Below are 24,064 nucleotides of genomic sequence, written 5' to 3'. Positions count from 1 at the left end.
TTCTCCGTGTATCTACCATAATACTCTCCACCCCTATCTGATCTCACAATCTTTATTTACTTTCCGCATTGTAGCTCAACTTCAGCCTAAAAAATTTTAAAGGCATCCAACGAAGTAAGTAGAGATACATATAACGTGAGTAGTCATCTATAAAGGTAATGAAGTATTTCGGACTACTTGGGTCCATATCCGAACAACAAATATCTGTATGAATAATTTTTAGTAAACTTGAACTCCTCTTAGCACCAATTTTAGACTTGTTAGTTTGCTTACCCTTTATGCAATCCACACAAGTCTCAAAATTAGTAAAATCCAAAGTACTAAGTACTCCTTCATTTACTAATCGCTTAATTCTCTCAATGGAGATATGTCTCAATCTACTGTGCCATAAAACAAAAGAATCCTCAATCATAACACATCTTTTTAACCCGACAGTAACGTGCATAGAATCATAACGATATTGTTTTGCAAAAATAATGGAATAAAGACCATCACACAATTCACCAAAACCAACAACTTTAGATTTATTCATTAAGGTAAAACCAAAATCTGAAAAATTAAAAGAAAAACCCAAAGGTATAAAGTCTTGAAACAGAAATAAAATTCTTAGAAAAACAAGGAACGTAAAATGTCTTTTCCAAATGCAAAACAAAACTACTTAAAACTAATCTACATGTTCCAATGGCCTCCACATGTGAGCTCATCTTACTCCCTGAGTAGATATATTGCTCACTTCCCACTGGCCTCCTTAGGTTTTGCATACCCTGCAAGGTATTAGAAACATGGATTGTAGAACCAGAATCAATCCACCATGTGTTATGATTAAAACTAGTCAAATTAGATTCGTAACAGACAAAAGCAAATGGAGATTTATCAGATGTTGTAAACTACTCATCAATAGCCCTTAGTAAATCGTTGACATTCTCATACTGGTCAACTGAACCCAGGATCCCAGCGAAAATGTTGGTTTTTATGAACGTTACGGAGAGACGATTTGACCTCTCCCATTTTTCATAAAGATCAATGGCATCTGGAGTGCTAGTATCAGTAAGACCCGGTGGTTCTGGTTTTCTAATAGCATAGTCAATGTCCATCCAGCCTAAATAAAGAAGAACTATTTCCTTCCAAACCTTATAATTATCTCTTTTCAACTCGGGAATACTACACTTAATATCAGAAAAATTCACAGATTGAGAAATTGCAAATTCAAAATTACATGCTTATTATATAATTTGAGACTAAAATAAATATCATGTTTTACCAATGCAATCATGTCTTTGCCAATGAGTTTATTAACATAAAACTTGCTTGTGGTCTACAGTCTTACTCAATTAGACTCATTATCTTAATGATAAAACTATCAAATTATGTTCCTTTTTCTTAATTCCTGTTGGTAAATTAAAAAATATAATTTAATATTTTATCCTAATTAATCATATAAATATGAAAAAATTCCTATGGATAGATTTTATCATATTAAATCTAATTATTTACAACTAATGTTTCTCATGTAGAAAAACTTTATATACAATTTTAATTGATTAAAGATGCAGTGACTACTCTTTAATTTATTAAAATTATATTACTACTAAAACATTAATAATATATAAATATTTACATAAAATTCTTAATATCTTTAATTAATATTTAACTAATCCAAAAACATTTAAACATATATTATATATGTTACGTATTCAATTTATATGTTAAATAAATATTAAAAAAATTAATTAAATATCAATTAAACATATAACACCATTCTCGTATAGCCATTAAAGTTTGCCTAAAAAGGAATAAAGCTGCAATGCATTAAGAAATAATGATGCATCAGGTCATTAAAATGACCTATAAAAAAAACAATTTGAGAATGGTTGAATTCTCCAGTGCGTGGCAGAAAGGATTAACACACTTTCTTTATAATTTTGCAACGTGCAAAAACCAAGAAAATAATAGGGTTTAGAGACTGCAGAAACCCTTTCAATCAATATGATTATGTGTGCATGTCAAATCTAACAATTAAGGTTCAAATAAATACACGTGTGTAAGACCCCTTGGCTTAATGGGCACAGTGTTCAATAATTAATTACGCCTGCAATTTTGTAAAGGGGAAAACTGAGAAATTTTCCTAAGCCCAGCTATTAACATGGAGACACGCGTCAAGAAAAGTTACAATATTGTAACAGGTCATGAATTGACCCAAAAATTGAAACGCAGAAACAGGGTTTCTTCTTATATAACTAAACAAATGAACAAAAGCAAAAAGGATTTTTCAATGGATAAAAAAATCCTGAAACGTGAGAGAGAGAAAACATGAAACGTGACGAACAAACAAAAATTGTTCATCATCTTCAAGCTTTAGAAGGATCTTGACCCGGTTTCAATTTTATTTTCGCTTTTAAATATAAAAGCTCCGTTTAAGATTACAAAAAAATGTAATCAAGTTTAACGTTAATTTGGGATTTTTGTTTGCATTAAATGAATCAAAATAATAAAGCCCATAAATAAAAAATCCAAATCAACGAAAACATACAAGGTAGAGGAATGAACAATGATAAAATAGCAGAGTATAAAATTGACCTAAACATGTTATATTAACATTATGGTAACACATTCAGATCAAAAACAGCGGAAGCAAAATGAAAGAATAATGTGCGTACCTCCTACAATTGCAATTTTGTAATCCAAACACAGCTTTGTTTTCTAAACCTTAACTCACTCAAACTCAATGATGTGTTTTCTGAATAGAGGAATAGACTTAGTGATCAAAACTGAGAGTAACTCATTTCCTTATATAAAGTCTCGCCATCATAAGTTCAAAATAAATAGACTTTATGTTTAAATAAAATTAATAACTATTTCATAACCTCTATGCGCTTAAAAAAAATAAAAAATAATAACTTAATGAACTACTTTATGTTCCTTAAAAATAGGAATTGAAAATACAATAATATTTATTTTATATTTAAAATAATGGTAACATTCACCTTATATATTCTCCAACCAAGCACTTGAAAGCAACATAAAATCTCCATGCAAAATAAGGAAAGAAGGAAAAAGACCAAATCAATCCTTATGCAAAGTTTACGTGCAAATCAACCAAACTTCACAACGTGTTTCTCTCTCTTGTAGCAATGGGTCCCACATGTCTACCAATAAGAAAAATACAAAATGGAGCTAAGAAACCATATTTTGAGCTAATAAGGATTCGATTGCAAGTCATTTAACCTGATTTTAATTATTTTTTCTTCTTTTACAGAGAGCTATTATATAATATATATATATATATATATATATATATATAAAATGCTGTCAAAATGGATTGAAATCTATAAGTTAATTATACCAACTACGGGTTCAGATTGGGTTCAGTTGAAAAAGTTGTGAAATTTTGATTCGAACCAATTTTGATTCCGTTCACAAAGAACCCATTTCACTCGGGATGAATCTGTTGGCTCATCAACCCACTTATTTTCTTTTTTTAATGAAATGAAATTAATTAATTATTTAATGAAACCAAAAACATTACAACTCAAACTAGTCTATAGAAAACTTTTTTGCATATTAATTAGTCCATTTATTACTATTTCAATTTCATCATCAAAGTAACCTATATAAAAGTTATGAAAGAATAGAGTAAAAAAAAGATAACTGAACTGGTGAAATAACCCATTTAACCCACAAATCCATGATGAATCAAAATTGGATCGAATTTTTTTGGCTCACTAAGTAGTCAACCCATTATACATATTCAATTTTGTTTTTAATACAACATAAATACTTTAATTTTGTTATTGGACACTAAAAAATTTTGTACTTCTTGTTCGAGTTTTTTTTTTAATTTTTAATTAAATGAATAAGTATTATTTTATTCCGTCTTATTATTTTTAGGGTTAAATATGTTTTTTAGTCCCTAAACTATTGGCCGTTTCTGGTTTTCGTCCCTCTTTCAAAGTAAGGTACAATTTGGTCCTCATTCTTTTCGAAACGTTCGTTTTAGTCCTCAGAATTTTGGTTTTAGTCCTCAAGGACCAAATTGTTAAACAGTGTTTAGTTTTCGAGGACTAAAACTAACGTTTCGAAAATAATGAGACCAAATTGTACCTTACTTTGAAAGAGGGACGAAAACCAGAAACGACCAATAGTTTAGGGACTAAAAACATATTTAACCCTTATTTTTATTATCTTCACATTAAAAATTATGAAATATTTTTTATTTATATAAAATAATATTGAGACAATAAAAAATATTTATCATGTTAATTATAATATTACTTTATTAATCACAAAATTTTGTATTTTTAATACAAAAAATTAAATAAAATTATTACTGGACAAAATAACATTTGCAATAATCCAATTAATTGAAAAGAATTAAACATAAAATACTCAATTGTTTAAAAATATAAAAAAATTAAATTTTTTAAAACTTAAAACTTTGTTAAATCTAAAATAAACTAATTTAATTATTATTTTCAAAATAAACTAATTTGACCTAATTTAATAAGACTATTTTAAAACTATTATTTATTTATATTTATAAAGCTATTTTTTTGTAGTCTTGAACTCAAGTTTCAAAAAATATTGTAGTTCAGAAAATCTATTTTTTCTAGAAAAAGGAGTTAGTACAATTAAAAACTATTAAATAAACTAACTTTTATTCCTTAATTAGTTTCAATTGAATTTATTATTTATATTCGACTTTGACGATTATTTAGGAAGCAAGGAATTTTTTAATCATTTGTTGCGTTCTCTTAAGATGATGTTATTTCAAGTATATTTCTTTATTATAAACACTTGCTAGCTAGTTTATATATCTTATATTTTTTTTCGCTTTTATCTTTAAACCACTATACTGCTTATTCTAATTATATTATTATTTTTGGTATTTTCAATATATTGATAGTGAACGGTTAGTCGTTGATTACAACAAATTTGATTTTTTTTTGCATTAGACCATTATCATAGATCTAATTTATGTTTCTATAGGTGATTATAACATTTTATATCTCCTTTAATTGTAATATATATATATATATATATAATATATAATATATAATATATATATATATATAATATGTATATATATATATATATATATGTATATATATATATATATATATAAATATTATATATATATATATATATATATAATATGTATATATATATATGTAATGTTATTATATTGTTTAATATAGGTTTAATACCTATTTTGGTCCCTCTTTTGGGAGGGTTTGTTCAAAGTGGTACTTCCTTTTTTCAAAAATTCACTTTAGTCCTACCTTTCGCAAAAACTGTTCAAGTTGGTCCTTTTTGGTAACGGCGTTAAGTTCACTAACGGTAAAACTGCCAGGTGTGCAATGTTTGATGACTTGTAACCTTTTATATGTGTTGGCAGTGTCACTTCATTATATGGGTTAAAAAAAAATTAATTTCTCAACCAGAAACCCTAGGGAGAGTTTGCTTCCCACTGCCTCTCACTGATTTGTCGCTGCAACAGGCCTCCACCCAACCAGCCACCGCGAGTTGTGGCACAAGGCGTCGCCGGCGCTGACGTTCGTTGCTGATCGAGGTGAGAGTTCCCCTCTTCCGCCGCTCGTCGCGCGATCGCTGCCACAATCTCTGCCGGCCACCGCACCAAGGTGCCTCTTCCTTCTCCTCTTCGCGCGAGGTTCTCCCTGCGCCTCGTCTTAAGACGAGGGTCGCCACTCCAATGCCGGCGATAAAACTCCTCTTCCTCTGTTATGCGAAGTCGAAGGTGAAATAAATCGTCATGGTTGCACCGCTTCTACTCGGAATTCACACCCGCCATCGGCAATCACCTTCTTGTTTGTACTGTATTGTGTTGGGCGTGAGTCTTGGGGCGTGAAAAATTGATTTTCTGATTGGTGTAGTGAATGTTTTCTGTTAAGCATTGGGTTGGGGAAAAAATGGGTTTATGTTTGGGTTGAACTTCTGAGATGAAGGAGAGGGTGTTCAAAATTCTCAGGTTGTGATGGTAAGGCGTTTTGCTTCAGAAATTGATTTGTTGTTTGATTTTCTTTCCGCGGTGGTTGATTTGGGTGATGGTGGAAGATGAGGGATATGAGTTGTTTCAAAAGATAAGCTTTAAACCTATCGGCATGGGATTTGTGATTTGGGTCTGTTCATTCTGGAAATGCATTTGATTCTGCTACCATTTTCTATAGTGTTTTCTGGGTGCAAGCAGAGGAGTATCGAAGCCTTGATGCTGGTGGAATATACACTATTTTTTTATTTTACCCTATTTACACGTCATTATTAATTATTTTTTAAAACAAATTATAATGCCACATGATCAAACATTACACACCTGGCAGTTTTACCGTTAGTGAACTTACCAAAAAGGACCAACTTGAACAGTTTTTTGCGAAAGGTAGGACTAAAGTGAATTTTTGAAAAAAAGGAAGGACCACTTTGAACAAACCCTCCCAAAAGAGGGAACAAAATAGGTATTAAACCTTTAATTATATTAATTTAATATGAAACTGAATAATTTTCAAACGTAAATACCTAATTATACATCCCACCAAATATGTTTTAAAGTAACTAATTTAAATAATAAATTTGAAGTCAACATTAATATAATATTTAATGTTGTTTTATAACATAATATTTATTATTTAATTTTTTTAATCTTATTTTTATTTCGAAATTCATATTATTAATACCAACAAAAATACCACTCTTGTAACGCTTACTGTTATAATTTCAAAATATTTTAAAATATAATTTGAGTAATTTATAAATATATAATTTTATGAGTTTAACGAGTTTCTTTTACGGTTTTTTTTTATATTTTGAATAAAAATTTTACGTAATGACAATGATATTTAATGATTTTATTTAAAAATATTATAATTAAAATTTATAAACAATTAAAAACATTTTAATTTTTCATTCTTATTTATATATATATATATGTTTGCTAGCGCGCATACGCCTGTTTTTCAGTTGGTACATTTTAGCAATGTGTACCGGATTTTAGTAGACAAAAATACCCTTATATATCATGGATTCTAAGTTTTAAGGTTAAGGGTATTTTAATAATTTTCATTCTCAAAACTTAAAAAAAAAAAGAAACCCCCAAACCCTTACTCACCTCTCTCATTCCTCTCAACCCTTTCTCTTTCATCTTTCTCACTCCAATCTTTTCTCTGTCATCCCTACTGTAGCCCCAATTGAAAAAATCAGAAACACTTGCCGTTAAACAATCTTACAAAAAAATGATTTTATAATGAGTTTTGATTTTATAATTTTTGTCTTATCTAATTTTATCCAATTTTCACAAGCATAAAGGAATTGGTAATTGACCTGGAAAAAATCAGAAATACTTGTTGTTAAACAATTTCTTACAAAAAATGATTTTAATAAGTTTTTATTTTATAATTTTTGTCTTATCTAATTTTATCTAATTTTCACAAGCATAATGACATCCGAAAGAATTGGTAATTGGTCTGGAGGGTTTTTTTAGAGAGGATGATTCAACATATGCAGATGATGAAATTAGAGAAATTAATAAAGATGGTGAAATTGAAGAGATCTTGAATGAACCTTTGCCTCAAGGTGAATATGTCAATCACTCAACTCTTTAGAAAGACAAATTGTTTAAAGACAAGTGTTTCTGATTTTTTCAATTGGGGCTACAGTAGGGATTACAGAGAAAATGTTGGAGTGAGAGAGATGAAAGAGAAAGGATTGAGAGGAATGAGAGAGGTGAGTAAGGGTTTGGGAGGTTTTTTTTTTTTTAAGTTTTGAGAATGAAAATTATTAAAATACCCTTAACTTTAAAACTCAGAATCCATGATATATAAGGGTATTTTTGTCTACTAAAATCCGGTACACATTGCTAAAATGTACCAACTGAAAAACAGACGTACGCGTGTTAGCAAACCCATATATATATATATATATATATATATATATATATATATATATATATATGACCATTTTCTCTATATAATCATAGATAACAGTTATTAAAATAGTATATCATTATTAAAATTTATAGCGAAATTACAAAATATTAGTACAGAAAAACAATTATAGAATAAATAATTTTTTTTAACCTTTATAATATTGTAATCATATTCTGTTAAACAAATGAAATAAAGATCCTGTTTGGAAGGTAATAAATATAAAGAAGTTCAATAAAATAATCTTCTTTCTTTATCAGTAATTATATTATATATGAATAAAAAACTAGAAAATAAATATTTTTATTGGTTTTTAAATATTATTATCATAAAGCACTTGAAAGTAATTCCTTTGTAAGTTGTTTTTTATAAACATGTCAATAAAATGGAATATGTTTAGAAGGTAATAAATATAAATATAAGTTCATATAAAAACCATCTTTATTAATAATTATAAAGTTTTAAATTAGTTGAACCAAACTTAATAGCATATTTTATATATAGAGAGAGTTTTAAATATGGAGATATTCTTCCAAAAGTATATAAAATATATACAGATCTTTATAATTAATTACTTTTAATTATTAAGAAAATAAATTTTGACCATGTAAAAAAAATTGATAGTTTAGCGTAGATAACAATTTGTCTCCTCCTTGAGAATCTCAACATGATTATACTTCTTGTAGAAGCAGATTGTTTTATTGGTCTCTTCAATTTAGTAATTTCAATTCGAATCCATTTCTCTGTTTGGTGATCATCTTCCCTAATTGAAAACTTTCTCTATTTTGGTAAACAACAATATGAATCAATTCATTCATTTAATGAGAACATCAATGCTCTTTAAAGAAGTAGAAGGAAACAACAACATCTGCATTAAAAGGACGAATTTGGTGCATTATATTCTGCAAAGAAAATAGGCTTCTTTACAGAAAGTGTTGGGTCCTCATAAACTAGGACGCGTTTGATTTTGTTTTTACTTCAATTTTGGTCGGTGCAATATAAGGAGTTTTGATTTTGCTGATGATGTTTTTCAATTATGTGAAGTTGGTCCTCCTTGTTTGATATGTATTATGTTAACTGCAGAAGCAATTGAATTTTTGTCTCCTTCCCAATCTCAACCATATTAGTCTGATCCATTTTTGTGGGCAAGACTCACCCACAGTTTGAGTTTGAGTATATGAAACAGTCACAACTTCAGATAACTTTTTAACATCAATTTAAAATAATTAACTATGATTAAAGATGAGCTTACCAAGTATTAAGTCATTTAACCTGATTTTAATTACTTTTTCTTCTTTTCAAGAAAGCTAGTCTTCCTTGTTCATTTATATATATATATATATATATATATATATATATATATATATATATATATATATATATTTTTTTTTTTTTTTATCATCAAAATAAATTAAAAATTGTCAGTTAATTCAATCCATTATGGGTTCGGATCAGGTTCACTTAAAAAAAATATGAAATTTTAATTCGAACCAATTTTAATTCGATTTACAAATAATCAAACTCATTTGGATTAAATCCATTTATTCATCAATCCACTAATATTTTTTAATAAAATAAATGAATTAATTATTTAATAAAAAAAACATTACAATTCAAACCATTAATCTGTTTATACAAAACTTTTATTTATATTAATTAGTTCACTTATTATTATTTAAATTTGATCATCAAAACAATCTGTATAAAAATTTTGAAAGAATAAAGTAAAAAAAAATTAAATAAACTAGTGAATTAATTCATTTAACCCACTTTATAGATTTAACCCTGAGTGAATGATTAAGTAGTCAACCTGTTATATATATATATATATATATATATATATATATATATATATATATATATATATATATATATATATATATATATATATATATATATATATATATATATATATATATATAAAATGAACGAGAGACTTCGATTTACTTTTTAATAAAACATAAAAACTTTAATTATTTTATTGGACACTAAAAAGTTTTGTACTTCTTGTTCGAGTTTTTATTTTTTTAATTGAATGACATAAGTATTATTTATTCTGTTTTCTTACTTTTATTATCTTCACATATTAAAAATTATGAAATATTTTTTATTTATATAAAATAATATTGAAACAATAAAAAATATTTATCGTGTTAATTATAATATTATTTTATTAATCACAAAATTTTATATTTTTCAATACACAAAATTAAATAAAAATTATTACTGGACAAAATAACATTTGCAATAATCCAACTAATTGAAAAAGAAAATTAAACACAAAATACTCAATTGTTTGAAAATATAAAAAAATTAAATTTGTTAAAACTTAAAACTTTGTTAAATCTAAAATAAACTAATTTAATTATTATTTTCAAAATAAACTAATTTTACCTAATTTAATAAGACTATTTTAAAACTATGATTTATTTATATTTATAAAGCTATTTTTTTAAGTAGTCTTGATCTCAAGTTTCAAAACAAGAGTAGTCCAGAAATATATTTTTTCTAGATTACCAAGTTAGTACAATTAAAAACTATTAAATAAACTAACTTTTATTCCTTAATTAGTGTCAATTGAATTTATTATTTATATTTGAGTTTGAGGATTATTTAGGAAGCAAGGAATTTTTTAATCATTTGTTGTTATCTATTAAGATGATGTGATTTCAAGTATATTTCTTTCTTATAAACAATTGCTAGTTAGTTTAGTTAGTTTATACATGGTTTAATACCTATTTTGGTCCTTCGAATTGTAGGGTATATTCAAAGTTGTCTTCATTTCTTTCAAAAGTTCTCTAACATCTTATATTTTGCAAAAATGATTCATGTTAGTCCTTTTTGTTTACGACGTTAAAAACGCTAACGGCAGAATTGTCACTTGACAAAAACTAAGTGAGTTATACACTTATTTATTACATGGCAATATTAACCTAATTGACGTGACAACGTTAAAAGTTACTCTACATTAGAGTAATACACGTCGTACTTGACTACTTGCTCTACTCTGCCTTCGGTTCTGTGCTCCGACCTTATACTCGCTATTGAGGAAGTGAAATTGCTAGGATTTGACCCTTTGAAAGTTGAGTTTCCCTCTGACACTTCAAGCTAAAAGGGTTGTTTCGAAACCCCTTTGACATGCCAATGTCGACTTCTTGAAGAAATGGGGTTGGTCCGGATGATAAAGGGTAAAATTGGGTCTTCATAAGCTGAATCCAAACTCAATTTTTTCTCTTCAATTTCTTCTAATTGTTTTGTTGTGTAAACAACAGAAGTCGAGATATGCTTTTATGGAGGGTTAAAATCATTAGTTAAATGTAATATTCTCAACATTTTAACTCATGCCAGCCAACTCTCACTAATGCAGAATTGGCCTTTAACGTCACCCAATAGATGTCCGTCCACAAAAACACCAACGCAAATAATTGATCGGTGGCATATCCGTAAATATGTGGAGTTGTGGCATATCCGTAAATATCTGACAGGGTAGTTGAAGAGTTAATTGTTTCAGCCTCTTAAACGTCCGTTGTGGAGGGGCCCCGACGTCTATAATATTATACACGTCGGGCCCCTCCAACGGACGTTTAAGTGGCTGAAAAAGTTAACTCTTCAACTACCTTGTCAGCAACTTAAACGTCCGTTGTGGGGGGGAGGGGGCGGACATCTATAATATTATACACGTCGGGGCCCCTCTAACGGACGTTTAAGTGGCTGAAAAGTTAACTCTTCAAAATTCCACTTAACGTCCGTTGGAGGGGCCCCGACGTGTATAATATTATAGACGTCCGGCCCCCACAAAGGACGTTTAAGTTGCTGATAGGGTAGTTGAAGAGTTAACTTTTTCAGCCACTTAAACGTCCGTTAGAGGGGTCCCGACGTTTATAATATTATAGACGTCCCCCCACAACGGAATGGAGAAAATCATAAAGACTACAAATACTAACTTTTTGTTTACAATCATTATTAAACGAAACTCTTAAGTCATGTACAAAACTTTTGGTTGATTATCGAATCTTGAAATATTTTACATAAAAAAGTATTGTGTTTTTTCTCCATAAATAATTTTTATATGTTTATTCATTAATTATTCATGTGAACATACCAACATTATTAAAAGAAAAAAGATTTGTTGGAATCATCCATCTTAATCCTCACGCTTTTATAAATTCATAAACTCTTACTTTTCACACTTTCAAGATAGGCATGCCACTTAAGGGACACAAAGGCTCACCATCCCAATATAAGTGGGAATGCCACCACTTGAGTGCTAGCTCAAGATAAGGCTAGTGAAGACGACACTCACAAAAGGAGAGTACTCTTACACAATGATCAAATATAAAGTATATCTCTCAAAGTATTAAACCCTTACAAATGTTTAAGAGAACTTTTTTTATAAGGATGGAAAATGGCCTCTTTCAAAACAACAAAGCTAAAGAAAAAGGTACAAATACAGAAGACATAAGCTTAAAGAAATTAGGTTTAAAAGGTGACAATTTGATATGAAAGAAACCTAACTTGGCCACCAAGCCTTCTAAATGTGTAGCATTGATCTTCCTTTCTAGAAGGTCAATCTTGTTCTCCACTCATCAAAGAAGACATATGTCATGCTTGGATTCAAGGTCGAGACTCTCCTCCATTCCAAGTAGTGTAATACTCATCCTATTTGGCATAAGCTTATCCTACAAAACAAATAAGCAAAAGTCAACACGTGAACTTAAGTCAAGACAACTATGGTCAACATAAAGAAATGAAAAATATAAAGACAAAGAAGTAGGGTTAGAGGTCTCCTTTCTAGTGATACTTCTAGTCACTCTTCTTGAAAAGTCTTCCATTGCTTCATGGTGATTCATCGACTCATTAGATGTACTTCTTCTAAATACCTACATGCCTTGCTCATTCAACAAATCTCCCATTTTGACCTATTCATAAGTTGAGATTATTTTTTCATTAATGTTGAAAGTAATACTTATCTTCTAATAGAAAGTACATTACTAATAAATATTATAAAAATTCGAAGTAGTTATGATCGAAACAAATATTTTGAAAATATCAAATTTTTATATAAATATATAAATTTCTTTTTACTATGTAAAATATATAAAATATATTAAAATTAAAAAATACAAAATTATATATTAGTATAAAATAAAAAAAACTATATTATTACACAATTTATTATATCATATCAAAATTGAGTTTAAAATGTCTTTACTCAATATATATATATATATATATATATATATAATCTTGAAATATCAATAACTAAAATAACAAAATTTTATTCTAATATTCAATATATTGTTTCAAAACAAATGTTATCACAATCACAATAAAAGAAAAGTCTGCATCCAAAAGATTCCATAATATGATACCCGAATTTTATGATTTGGACATAACTTAGGGATATATCCTCCATAGGAATATAGAACTCTTGATATTTCTCTCCTACAATCATATACTATTAAAAATGTTTTGAATGTTTAGAGATATTTTTATTTGAGATAAATAAGCAATACTTTTCTTAATTGTACTTAAAGACCTAATTATACTACTAGATATGAAATCCTAAAAAATAACATTAATAATTTACAAAATCTCTATGAATTAATGGTTTCAGTAATCAATTAAGTTTCCTAAAAGGTTTGTATTATTTTTATCCATTTCCATACCCTTAACATATTATTTATAATTTTAGTTTTATAAAACACTATTTTAAAAATGAAAGTCAACAATTAATTTTAAATATTAATAAAATTCATCAATATTTATTTAATAATATAAATAATATATTAATATTTATTTAATAATATAAATAATATTTAGAAGAAAGCTATTCATACTTTATAGGAATTTTCAATCAGTATAAATATTACATATTTATGCCTATATATCAAATGACTTTATTTATTTAAAAATTCTTTACAACTATAACAAAATTATATATACATACATATATGTATATACATACATGTATGTATATACATACATGTATGTATATACATACATATGTATATACATACATATGTATATACATATATATATATGTATACGTATATATATATATATATATATTCAATTTAGTTTAGTTTTCCAGTGCAAATATATCTTACCATTATTTGTATCTATTTTTTTCATATGAAAAATAAAATTAAAAATTTAGTTTTTATCATAATTACTAAAATTAAAAATTAAAAATTATATTTATAAAAATTAATTATAAAATAATAATTTGTATAATTTTATTTTAAGTATGTTTTTGAATTATAAAAATAAAATTCTAAAATTTAAAGAATAAAATGAAATGAATTATATTGATAAAAATTAAATGGATAAGGATTCTATACATTAAAATCTGTGATTCAAATCTGTAATAAGAAGAAATCTTGTCATCAATAGGCACATAATTGAAGATTTTAAAAATCAAGATTAAGTTTTTGATTGAGAAGACTTTATAAAAAACAGTAGTTACAACAACATTGACCAATACTATCATGAGTATTTATTTCCGTTAAAAAAAATAATATATAAAAAATTGAAAAAGTAAATTTTCGACAATCTAAAATTGCAACACTACAACACCACCTATTGCTGCTTGAGTGATTCTTCCTGCACCTTACTGCCTTCGTCTTGTACCCCCAATTTTACTTCTTTACTCTTTATTTAATAAAAAGTCAAAACCTAATCAATTGTTTTCTAACCGCATTTCGAAGTGTGTTTCCTAGTGGTTGCACTTCGAAATGCGTTTTATAACCGCACTTATTTATATTATTTCCTAACCGCACTTCGAAGTGCGTTTATATATTTATGTGCACGTTTTTATGGTACGAATTCCAAAAAAATTACATACATAATAATTAAATTATTACAAATAAATCCAAAATAATATTTAACATTACATATAATAATTATTATTTAATTCAATAAACAATTTAATAATTATTTCAATTTCATAAAAAATTAAAAAACTTAAATAAAATTAAATACATAATAAATAATATATTACGAAAATAATAATATGTTGAAAAATAACAAATTCAACAAAATTTAACAAACAAATAAAATAATTCAAAATATATTAAAACAAAAAATTTTATTTAACAACTAACATAAAAAATTAAATTTATTATACTAACCTAATAAAAATAAAACCTAATAAAATAAATATATACTAACCTAATAAAAAAATAAAAAAACTAAACCCTAAAAATCTAACGCACTTCGAAGTGCGAAGTGCGGTTTGTCTCAGCCGCAGATCGAAATGCGGTGGGATCTACGTGCTTTACGCATTTCGAACTGTGGTGGGTGGGTCTGTGCTTTCCGCAGATCGAACTGCGGTTTGTTTTTGCCGCAGTTCGAAATGCGGTTTTTCTGTGCACCTGACCGCACTTCCAACTGCGGACGTCTGTGACCGCAACTCCAACTGCGGACGTTTGTGACCGCAACTCCAACGGCGTTTAAGTTCTCCGGCGACGAACACGAAGGACGAACGCTTGGCACGACACGAACGCAGCTTGGCATAGGGAACCCGGAGAGAAAAATGGCAGAATGAGAGAGAGAAAAAGAGGGAGAACTGATTTGGAAAGGGGGTGTAGGGTTTGAGTTTGAGATGCGGCAAAAAGTTAACTTTTTAAAAGATTCAAAATATTCTCGTTAAGTGTGTGAAAGACAAAGGGTATCATTGAAATTAAAATATGTTTTGGAGGTGCAGGACGAAGGCGGTGAGGTGAAGGGAGAATCACTCTTGCTGCTTTCATAGTCTTCATGGGGTTTTGATCCAATTTTAAGCAAAATTTAGTTAGTGTGATTTGATTTTAATAGACTGAAGCATTTTATTTTGAAATGGTTTGAATTTTTTATTTGTAGCCATATTTTACTATTAAGAAACAGTAATGAAAATGATTAAAAAAATAAAAATTAATAAAAGGTTTAATTGGAGTTAATAAATGCAGTCCTTTACAATCAATGTCAAACAAAAGTTTGGATTACGTTACACAGTGTGAAAACTATATTCATTCCACGTCAACAACGGATAAGGATTCAGGGGTTTCCCCTAAAAATCACAAAATCACCTGATACCGGCTCTTCCAGTATTCTTATTTTGTCCACTTATTGATCCTCACTCTTTAAATACTCACCAATTCTTCCCTTTTTCTCACACTATTTTCTCTCACTCCTTTTGTTTCATAGAAGGGAATCAAACACTGGTGTGTTTTTAGGGAGATCTGTTCAATGGAGCCTTCGTCCTCTTCGCTTCAGGTGGAAACAGCAGAGCGGAAACAATCTAGTCCCCTCCGAAAAATGTTTGCTGTTTCTTCCATTGCTGCGGGAATCCAATTTGGATGGGCCCTGCAACTCTCTCTCTTAACACCCTATGTTCAGACTTTGGGAGTTCCTCATGCCTGGTCCTCTTTCATCTGGCTCTGTGGCCCCATTTCTGGGTTGGTTGTGCAGCCCATTGTAGGGTACACCAGTGATAGATGCACTTCCCGTTTTGGCCGCCGCCGTCCATTCATCATGAGTGGTGCGCTTGCCGTTGCCATCTCTGTGTTTCTCATTGGCTATGCGGCTGATATAGGACACGCCACCGGTGACGATTTAACCCAAAAGACGCGTCCACGAGCGGTGGCCATTTTTGTGATTGGCTTTTGGATCTTGGATGTTGCTAACAACATGCTTCAGGGTCCATGCCGAGCTTTTCTCGGAGATCTTGCCGCTGGAGATCAGAAAAAGACCAGAACTGCCAATGCCTTTTATTCGTTCTTCATGGCCATTGGCAACGTTCTTGGCTATGCCGCTGGCTCCTATGATAAACTCCATCGTATTTTCCCGTTCACTGAAACCAAGGCGTGTGACGTGTTTTGTGCAAACCTGAAAAGTTGTTTTTTCTTCTCAATACTGCTCCTCCTTATTCTTTGTGCTATTGTTCTCACTTGCGTGGAGGATCCACAGTTAAAGCTCGGTTCTGGCAACACTAACAACGGTGAAAACCAAGACGTTCAAACTGGACTGTTGTGTTCATGTTTTGGTGAATTGGGTGCTGCCTTTAAGGAATTACAAAAACCAATGTTGATGTTGATGCTTGTAACCGCCATTAACTGGGTCGCATGGTTCCCTTATATGTTGTTCGATACTGATTGGATGGGTCGTGAGGTGTATGGCGGTGATGTGGGCAGTCCAGCATACAATGATGGTGTGCATGCAGGTTCATTGGGGCTCATGTTGAACTCAGTCGTTTTAGCTCTGATGTCATTGGCGGTGGAACCAATGGGTCGTCTTGTCGGAGGAGTTAAGTGGCTATGGGCAATCGTTAACGTTATCCTTGCCGTTGGCATGGCCATGACGGTGGTGATCACAAATGCTGCACGTAACGAACGGAGGCATGACGGCGTCATGGCTGGTCATCCTTCTACCGCTGTTAAAGCTGGCGCATTGAGTTTCTTCTCCGTCCTCGGAATCCCTCTAGCGGTATAACCATTACTTTCTTTCTTGTAATGTTTTTATTGTCTGTCTATCTTTTTTTTTTCAGTTTTTTTCTTCTGATCTAAAAATGTTTTCAAACCATTTTTGTGATGTTTTAATTTCAGAGATTTTTTTTTTCTCTTTTAAGCAAGCTGATTTGGTAACTATTTAATACATTTAATATTTTTTTAGATGTTGAAATATTCAATATGTTATTAATATTTTTTAGTAAGATTAATTTTTGTGTAATGCGTAATTAAGTCGTCCTTAAATGTTGACCATTATAAAGTAATAACTCCTTGGTTTTTTATTTTTTTTTTGTTTTATTTTGGAAGGTTGAAGAAAAAAAAAAGGTTATACAAACTATAAAATTTTAAAACCATTATCTGAGAGAGGATATATAAAAGTATTTAAAGATTACTATATATAATTATATATCAATGTGTCATAAACTAATATATATACTTTCAATGTGTACCCAGATTACTTTCAGTGTTCCATTTGCTCTAGCATCTATATACTCCAGTGCTTCAGGTGCAGGCCAAGGTAAAGCAAACAATATCATTTATTATGTTTTATATTTTAAATAATTATTGTATTTTTAGAAAATTACTGTTTGTGAAATTTACTTTGTATAAAGAAAAAAAATTGGCAAACTACTGTAGTCATAAATCAAATGTCTATATACATAATTAACCTTTCTTCAATGTTCAGGTTTATCTTTGGGCGTCCTCAATGTTTCAATTGTCGTGCCTCAGGTAAGAATCCTTTTACATTACAAACATATTTTTGTCATTTAATTTAATATATTTTCTCATAACTATGTTAAGAATTGAATACATAATTACATGATGGGTTAAACTTGGGCACATATTTTTTTAAAAAAATTAATATATTTTTTTTATCACAATTGTTAATTTGATAAAGTTTATATCAAAATATCATATGATTATTATGGTGATTAACTTTATGACTAATTTTTGTGTATACATGACTTTTATATATACAGATGATAGTATCAGCAATAAGTGGACAATGGGATAAATGGTTTGGTGGTGGTAACTTGCCGGCGTTTGTGTTGGGTGCGGTGGCGGCCGCCGTGAGTGCAGTGTTAGCTGTTATTCTGCTGCCAAATCCGAAGCCAGCAGATGAGAGCAAAGCTTCTGTTACCGTGGGGGGTTTCCATTAGTATAAGGAATTTACATGTTTAGCTTTCTTACCCTTGTTTTTGACATGGGGAAATAGACCTTTTATTTAAATTTGTTACATGTCTATTGTTTAAATGTTATTATACCTAAGATAAAAAAACCCTGTTATGTTTAGTGTTGAATTTTGTGTAGCTTTGTTGCCTATAATATATATAAAAACAAAAACTTAAAATATTAATCATTTTCGGCAACATAAATATCTAAATCAATATATATCATATGGTTCAGGTATAATGTTTGGTGAAGATTCTCGACTTTTTATAGCCTGAACCAAAGAGTGTTTTAGTTTAACCTCGTGTGTGACATTTAGCTAAAGAAAAAAAACAATGTAAAATGTTACCTAAATTTGAACCAACATAGTCACATGGATGTTCGAGAAATAGTAAGAATATTGGATTTTAATTATGACATTTTCATTATACGACAAAATTGATATATATATAATTTAATTTACTAAAAAGTACAGTTTAAATAATTTTTAAAAACATTCCAGACTGAATCATTAGCTAGTAAATTTAATATGAATTTGGATTAGGAAATGTTCCACTACCTAAAAAAATTGTATTTTTATGAATATAAACAAGTTTTAACAAATTTTAAATACTTTAACCTTAAATGAGTTGTGGTTGCACATATTTGCACGTGAAGAGAGGTGGAAGAAAGCAGATAATGAAATTCACAGGGAGAGAGTTGAGCTTGTGGTGTCTGGGTGAGTGTTTTGTGCATCTCTTGTCATATGCAGAGTAGGTGAAGGTGTGAGTGAAAAGTAAAGTAGAAAATGTGATATGGCAAGTGTATAACATTGGGATGATAGGTCAAAATTTAAGCTTATCAGAAATGTATTAATGATGGTAGTTTGATCACAATCCTTATCCAGTTACCAACTTGCCTTCATTGTTTTTAGAGCTTTTAATTACCCTTTACCTCTCACCAAGACATCATAAACACTAAATGCTACACACTTTTCTAGCAGAAGCTCTTTTAGTTTCCACATATTTCTTGCTGCAACCAATGTTTTGAATAATTGTTTGGAGAGTTTAAAAGCAAAAACTTATTAAGCCTGACAAATTATTAAAGTAAGATATATTTATCAGAATAAAATTGCATATTTTCCTTTTCAATTTCCAGCTTTACATTTGTCATTAAGCATGATGTTACAATAAAATATATGAATTGCTTCAATTATTCTTCATTTTTATATTTGACTCATTTAATTTAAATGTAAAACATCTAATCTAAAATTAATCAAATATTCAGTGTAAAATAAAAATACAATTTAATCAATCATCTAATAAATTTTAAAATAAACTAATAATGAACATAAAAATTAATTAAATATCATCAATATTTTTTATCTTAAAGTTCATTTTAAGACTCACATAAAGTTAATTTGATTGTAAGAAAACAAATTTAAATAAAACAAACATGTTCACAAAGAAAAAAATAGATGTGAGAAAATTTTCCTAAAACAAAGTTCCTGAGAAAATTTTCCTAAAACAAAGTTCCTTAAATTCTTAAAAACATTTAGTTAAAATAAATAAAATAATAAAAAACATAACTAAAATCAAACTATATTCAAACTTAAACCAAGATAAACCAAACTTCAATATTCATTATTTACTGTACATATCTAAACTTTAAGAGAAGTTGGAGGGTGAATAAAACCACTGCTTGAAGGGTTCAAAAGGTCTAACAAAGGAAAGCGTGAAGAAATAATGAAGAAAAATACTCTTGTGCTAGTTTTTTTCTAACATTTTGATGTTGGATGATATTAGGGAGAGAATGTCCTTTTGCAACGAACATCGAGTCATCGATATCCTTTAATTATGGATTTAAGGGAACTGATGTCAAGTTTCTAATAAATGTATGTCCACAATCCAATCAACATTAAGTTTTATATTTTAATCACAAAAACCCTTAATTTTTTATATTAATATTTTCATTGACTGAATATTTGATGGATTGATGTTATAAAGTCCATTATGTGTTAGTGATTTATCATTAAAATTTAGTTTTCCTACTACTTTAGTTCCTGAATTTTTTTTTCTCTAATTTTTATTATCATATTCATTAATTATATATATTAATAAATATGATAATATTGGTTGGGCTGAGGTGATATTTGAAATTTGATATGTTTAAGGTATGAGTTTTGTTAAAAAGAGGGTTCAGATAGAAGGTAAGGGAGCATACACTCTGTTGAGTGAACTATTAGGATTTTAGGTCACTTGAGAGGAAGTAAGGTAGTGCTTTTGGGCATTGGAGGTCTTGTGTGTTCTTGTGCTGTTTGGATAGCTCAGATAGGTTAATTTTGACTTGTTAGGAACCTCAAACTGGTCTAAAACGAGTTTCAAGTAGTAGATTTGGATTTGGGTCCCTATGTTTGTTGATTTTGGTGTTCTAGAGTAGAATTTGAGCCTAAACCACTCTAGAATTGTAGTAGAAACGTTTATAAACATCTAGACAAGTTTAATTAAGTATAAAACATGAATTAAGGGTGTTAAAAGTTGGGGAAAAAGACTAGAAATGGTAAAGGGTGTGGGAGTTGCATAATTCTACAAAATTTGCGTTCTGCAGATTATGCAGACTCGCTATGCGAATGATCTCGCATAGCGAGTCCTTGTAGAGGGTGATCTCTGTTTGAGTCATTCGTTGTGCAAGCTGGTGCATTGTGCGAATAACTGAAGGGTGCTGCTCTCTATCTGGTGATTCGCATAGCGAATCCTGTTGCTATGCAATTGATGGTCTGAAACTACTAATATTTTAATTCGAAGGGCGATTTTGGGCGCATAGCGAGTCTTTGGGAAGGGTATTCTCTGTCTAGGCTCTCGCATAGCGACCTGGGTGCGCTATGCGAGAGGTTTGAATTCTGATGCATGCTGCAAGTCAATTTGCATAGCGAATTAAGGGGTGCGCTGTGCGAGACTCTCTTGTCCTGCCTTGCAAGTAGGATGCACTCTGCGAATCCTTTGAGTCCAGATTTCTCATTTGCTCTTGCTTTGGTTGAATTAAGTGTGTGGAATGATTGGAATGCATAGTATGATGGTGGTAATATGATTATATTGAAAGTATGTGAATGTATGAGACATGGTTGGCGGTTGAAAGTAACAAGTGTGATTATTGGACATAATTCCATGATCTTCAAGGAGAGGATCCATGGTGGTGCCCTTGGTGTGTTTTAGAATGATTTGCATGGTAGCTCAGTCTTGGGGGTTATCTTGAAACTACAATGGTCAATCATTTTCATGTAGAGTGGATTGAACCATGTCATGAGTAGTAGCAGGAGGTCCTAGTCTTGGGTGCTTCCAGTATGACCCAAGGTGAGTGATAACAGACTAACCTCGTGAGTGTGGTAGGATGAAATCCATTGGCAATGACTTTGCAAAGCAGTAGAGGCCACCACGAGTGCATAACCCGCCATAGCTCGGCAATCATTCTAAGTCCGGACGAGTCAAGTGTAAAGTATAACAAGTGGTGTTGTATGGTTCATTAACTTTGAATTAAACTTGCAGGTTGTGTGTGATTGTTATAACATGATTTTTGTATATCTAGCTCACCCTTTTGCTTGTGTTGGTCTGTTGTTTGTGTTGTGTTTTTGTTACAATGATCATCCACTTGGATGTGAGCAGAACCCTTAGAGCAAACCCTGGATGGTGATTATGCTGTAATTTAGTTTGTTTAAGAGTTTCTAGATTAAGTACTATCATTTTGAAATACTCTAATGAGTTTAAGTTTTAAACTATGACTTCTTTTGGGATGACTGTAACCTTAATACTTCATTTACAGTGTTATTCTAATTGTTCTCTTATTAAAAATGTGAACTGCAATATTATATATTTATATATAATCTCGGACGTTACATTTTTGATCAAATCTTATTTCCCTTTCAGTCCAATCAGATTAGTTTAATAATATACCATTTAGTAAAAGTATAAAACGTTAATATTTCACTAAAATTGTCGTGCAAAAATTATGCATTGAGTTAATGTTGATGTTTTGTTATTAAATTTTTTTCTTAATCATGGTAAATTTTATATTATTATCCAAATTTTCTTAATTTATAATTGTTTCTATAGTGAATTTTATTCTATCTAAAATTAGAATGGACAAAACTTCTCTTTATCTATGTTCACTAAAATAATTATAATATAAATATATACCTTCTTTAACCACTACAAAAAAAAAGGAATTACCGAAGGCCATAATCCCTCGGAAACAGCCAAAAGCCGTCGGAAAAAGACATTTACAGACGGCCTACCGACGGGCATAGAGCCGTCGGTAAATCCCTTGTCGCTAACTATTACCGACGACTTTTGCCCTTCGGTAATTACCGAGGGCCAAAAGCCTTCGGTAATTACCGAGGGCCAAAAGCCTTCGGTAAGTGGCACGAAAAAATAACAGTATACTCTGCACGTGAGCTGCCAACTACAGAGAATAAAGGAGCAATTTTATTTGTCTTGTAAGAAGTCGCACATCACTATTGGAAGCAAGAATTGATGTGACACACACGGTCTTGGAGAAAGTAAATGAACATGATTTGAATTGAAATGGAAGAAGGGGATCACATGTGCAAGTGTCCACGGTTTTCTCAAATAATATGTGATTTTTCTATTGTGCAAAGGAGCTGCCACAATTCCTCACGAATGGGCCCATGAATAATTCATTTTACAAGCAAAGTTTTGGATGGAAACAAAAATGGGAGTGCCACCTAGGATTGAAGAATGTTTATTTGGCTTATGACAAATGAAGGAGACCGTGAAATGATGGAGGGGCCACACGGTTTTGTTTTATATAGCATGCATATGTATTGGAATCAAATGGGAGATTGGAGAATTCTTTTTAGACTATGTAAGCCGTGCTTGATGGAAGAGGGGGCTACCAATTTGAAAGTTCACGCCCATGGAGCTCCAGTGATGAATTTTATTATTAAAGGGAGTGGTGTCACGGCCCCACACAAGAAATCTCACTTTGGGTTGGTGTCACAGCCCTCGTGAGAAGCACATTACACGTCCAACAACCACACACCTCTCACTGCAAATTAAAGAAGTTTTGGAGTGCACAAGAGAGCCAACACACGGCTCGTTGGAAGCAAGAAGAGGTGCAACAGCTGTCACGGTTGGAGAAGCAGCTCATGGAAAATTCACGTCCAGTTGAGATGGAAGAGAAGCTCACGGGCCTATAGAGGAGACAACATCATGGATTTATTTTTGGTGTTGTCCAGCCATATGGAGGCAATTATTTTCTTGGCTTACAAAATGTAGCAGCAACCACATCCAACATCTTCAAGCCCACAGCCTTCACAGCAGATCCAGTAACGTGTAGAAGAGAACCAGCAGCACCAGCAAAGTCCAGCAAGCAGCAACTGCCACACCCAAGCTCAGACTGTCACGGCTGGAAGGAGAAGTTGATCATCACCTTCACGCAAGGTGCATCCAGCAGCAACCACCTTAGACAACACACGTTCGA

The 24,064-nt window shown here is 30.4% G+C and overlaps 1 protein-coding gene across 1 annotated transcript; it reads left to right on the top strand.

Annotated features, from left to right (window-relative positions):
• The first annotated feature begins 16,091 nt into the window (after positions 1–16,091).
• LOC124822727 (sucrose transport protein SUC8-like) lies at positions 16,092–18,720 on the top strand. Its single transcript, XM_047294767.2, has 4 exons — positions 16,092–17,396; positions 17,873–17,936; positions 18,105–18,148; positions 18,400–18,720. The coding sequence occupies exons 1-4, from the start codon at positions 16,161–16,163 to the stop codon at positions 18,577–18,579; spliced, it is 1,524 nt and encodes a 507-aa protein (XP_047150723.1). The 5' UTR covers positions 16,092–16,160; the 3' UTR covers positions 18,580–18,720.
• Positions 18,721–24,064: the final 5,344 nt, after the last annotated feature.

Source organism: Vigna umbellata, chromosome 4 (assembly GCF_029865625.1).
Source record: "Vigna umbellata cultivar VRB3 chromosome 4, Vumbellata_1.0, whole genome shotgun sequence".
Lineage (NCBI taxonomy): Eukaryota > Viridiplantae > Streptophyta > Magnoliopsida > Fabales > Fabaceae > Vigna > Vigna umbellata.
This window is presented reverse-complemented; position numbering and strand designations above follow the sequence as displayed.

What these genes read in the sequence shown, in the direction of transcription:
- LOC124822727 (XM_047294767.2), top strand. Translation starts at nt 16,161, where the DNA reads ATGGAGCCTTCGTCCTCTTCGCTTCAGGTGGAAACAGCAGAGCGGAAA. An exon ending in TCCTCGGAATCCCTCTAGCG is followed by an intron (nt 17,397 to 17,872) that starts GTATAACCATTA and finishes ATGTGTACCCAG; the next exon opens with ATTACTTTCAGTGTTCCATT. An exon ending in TGCTTCAGGTGCAGGCCAAG is followed by an intron (nt 17,937 to 18,104) that starts GTAAAGCAAACA and finishes TTCAATGTTCAG; the next exon opens with GTTTATCTTTGGGCGTCCTC.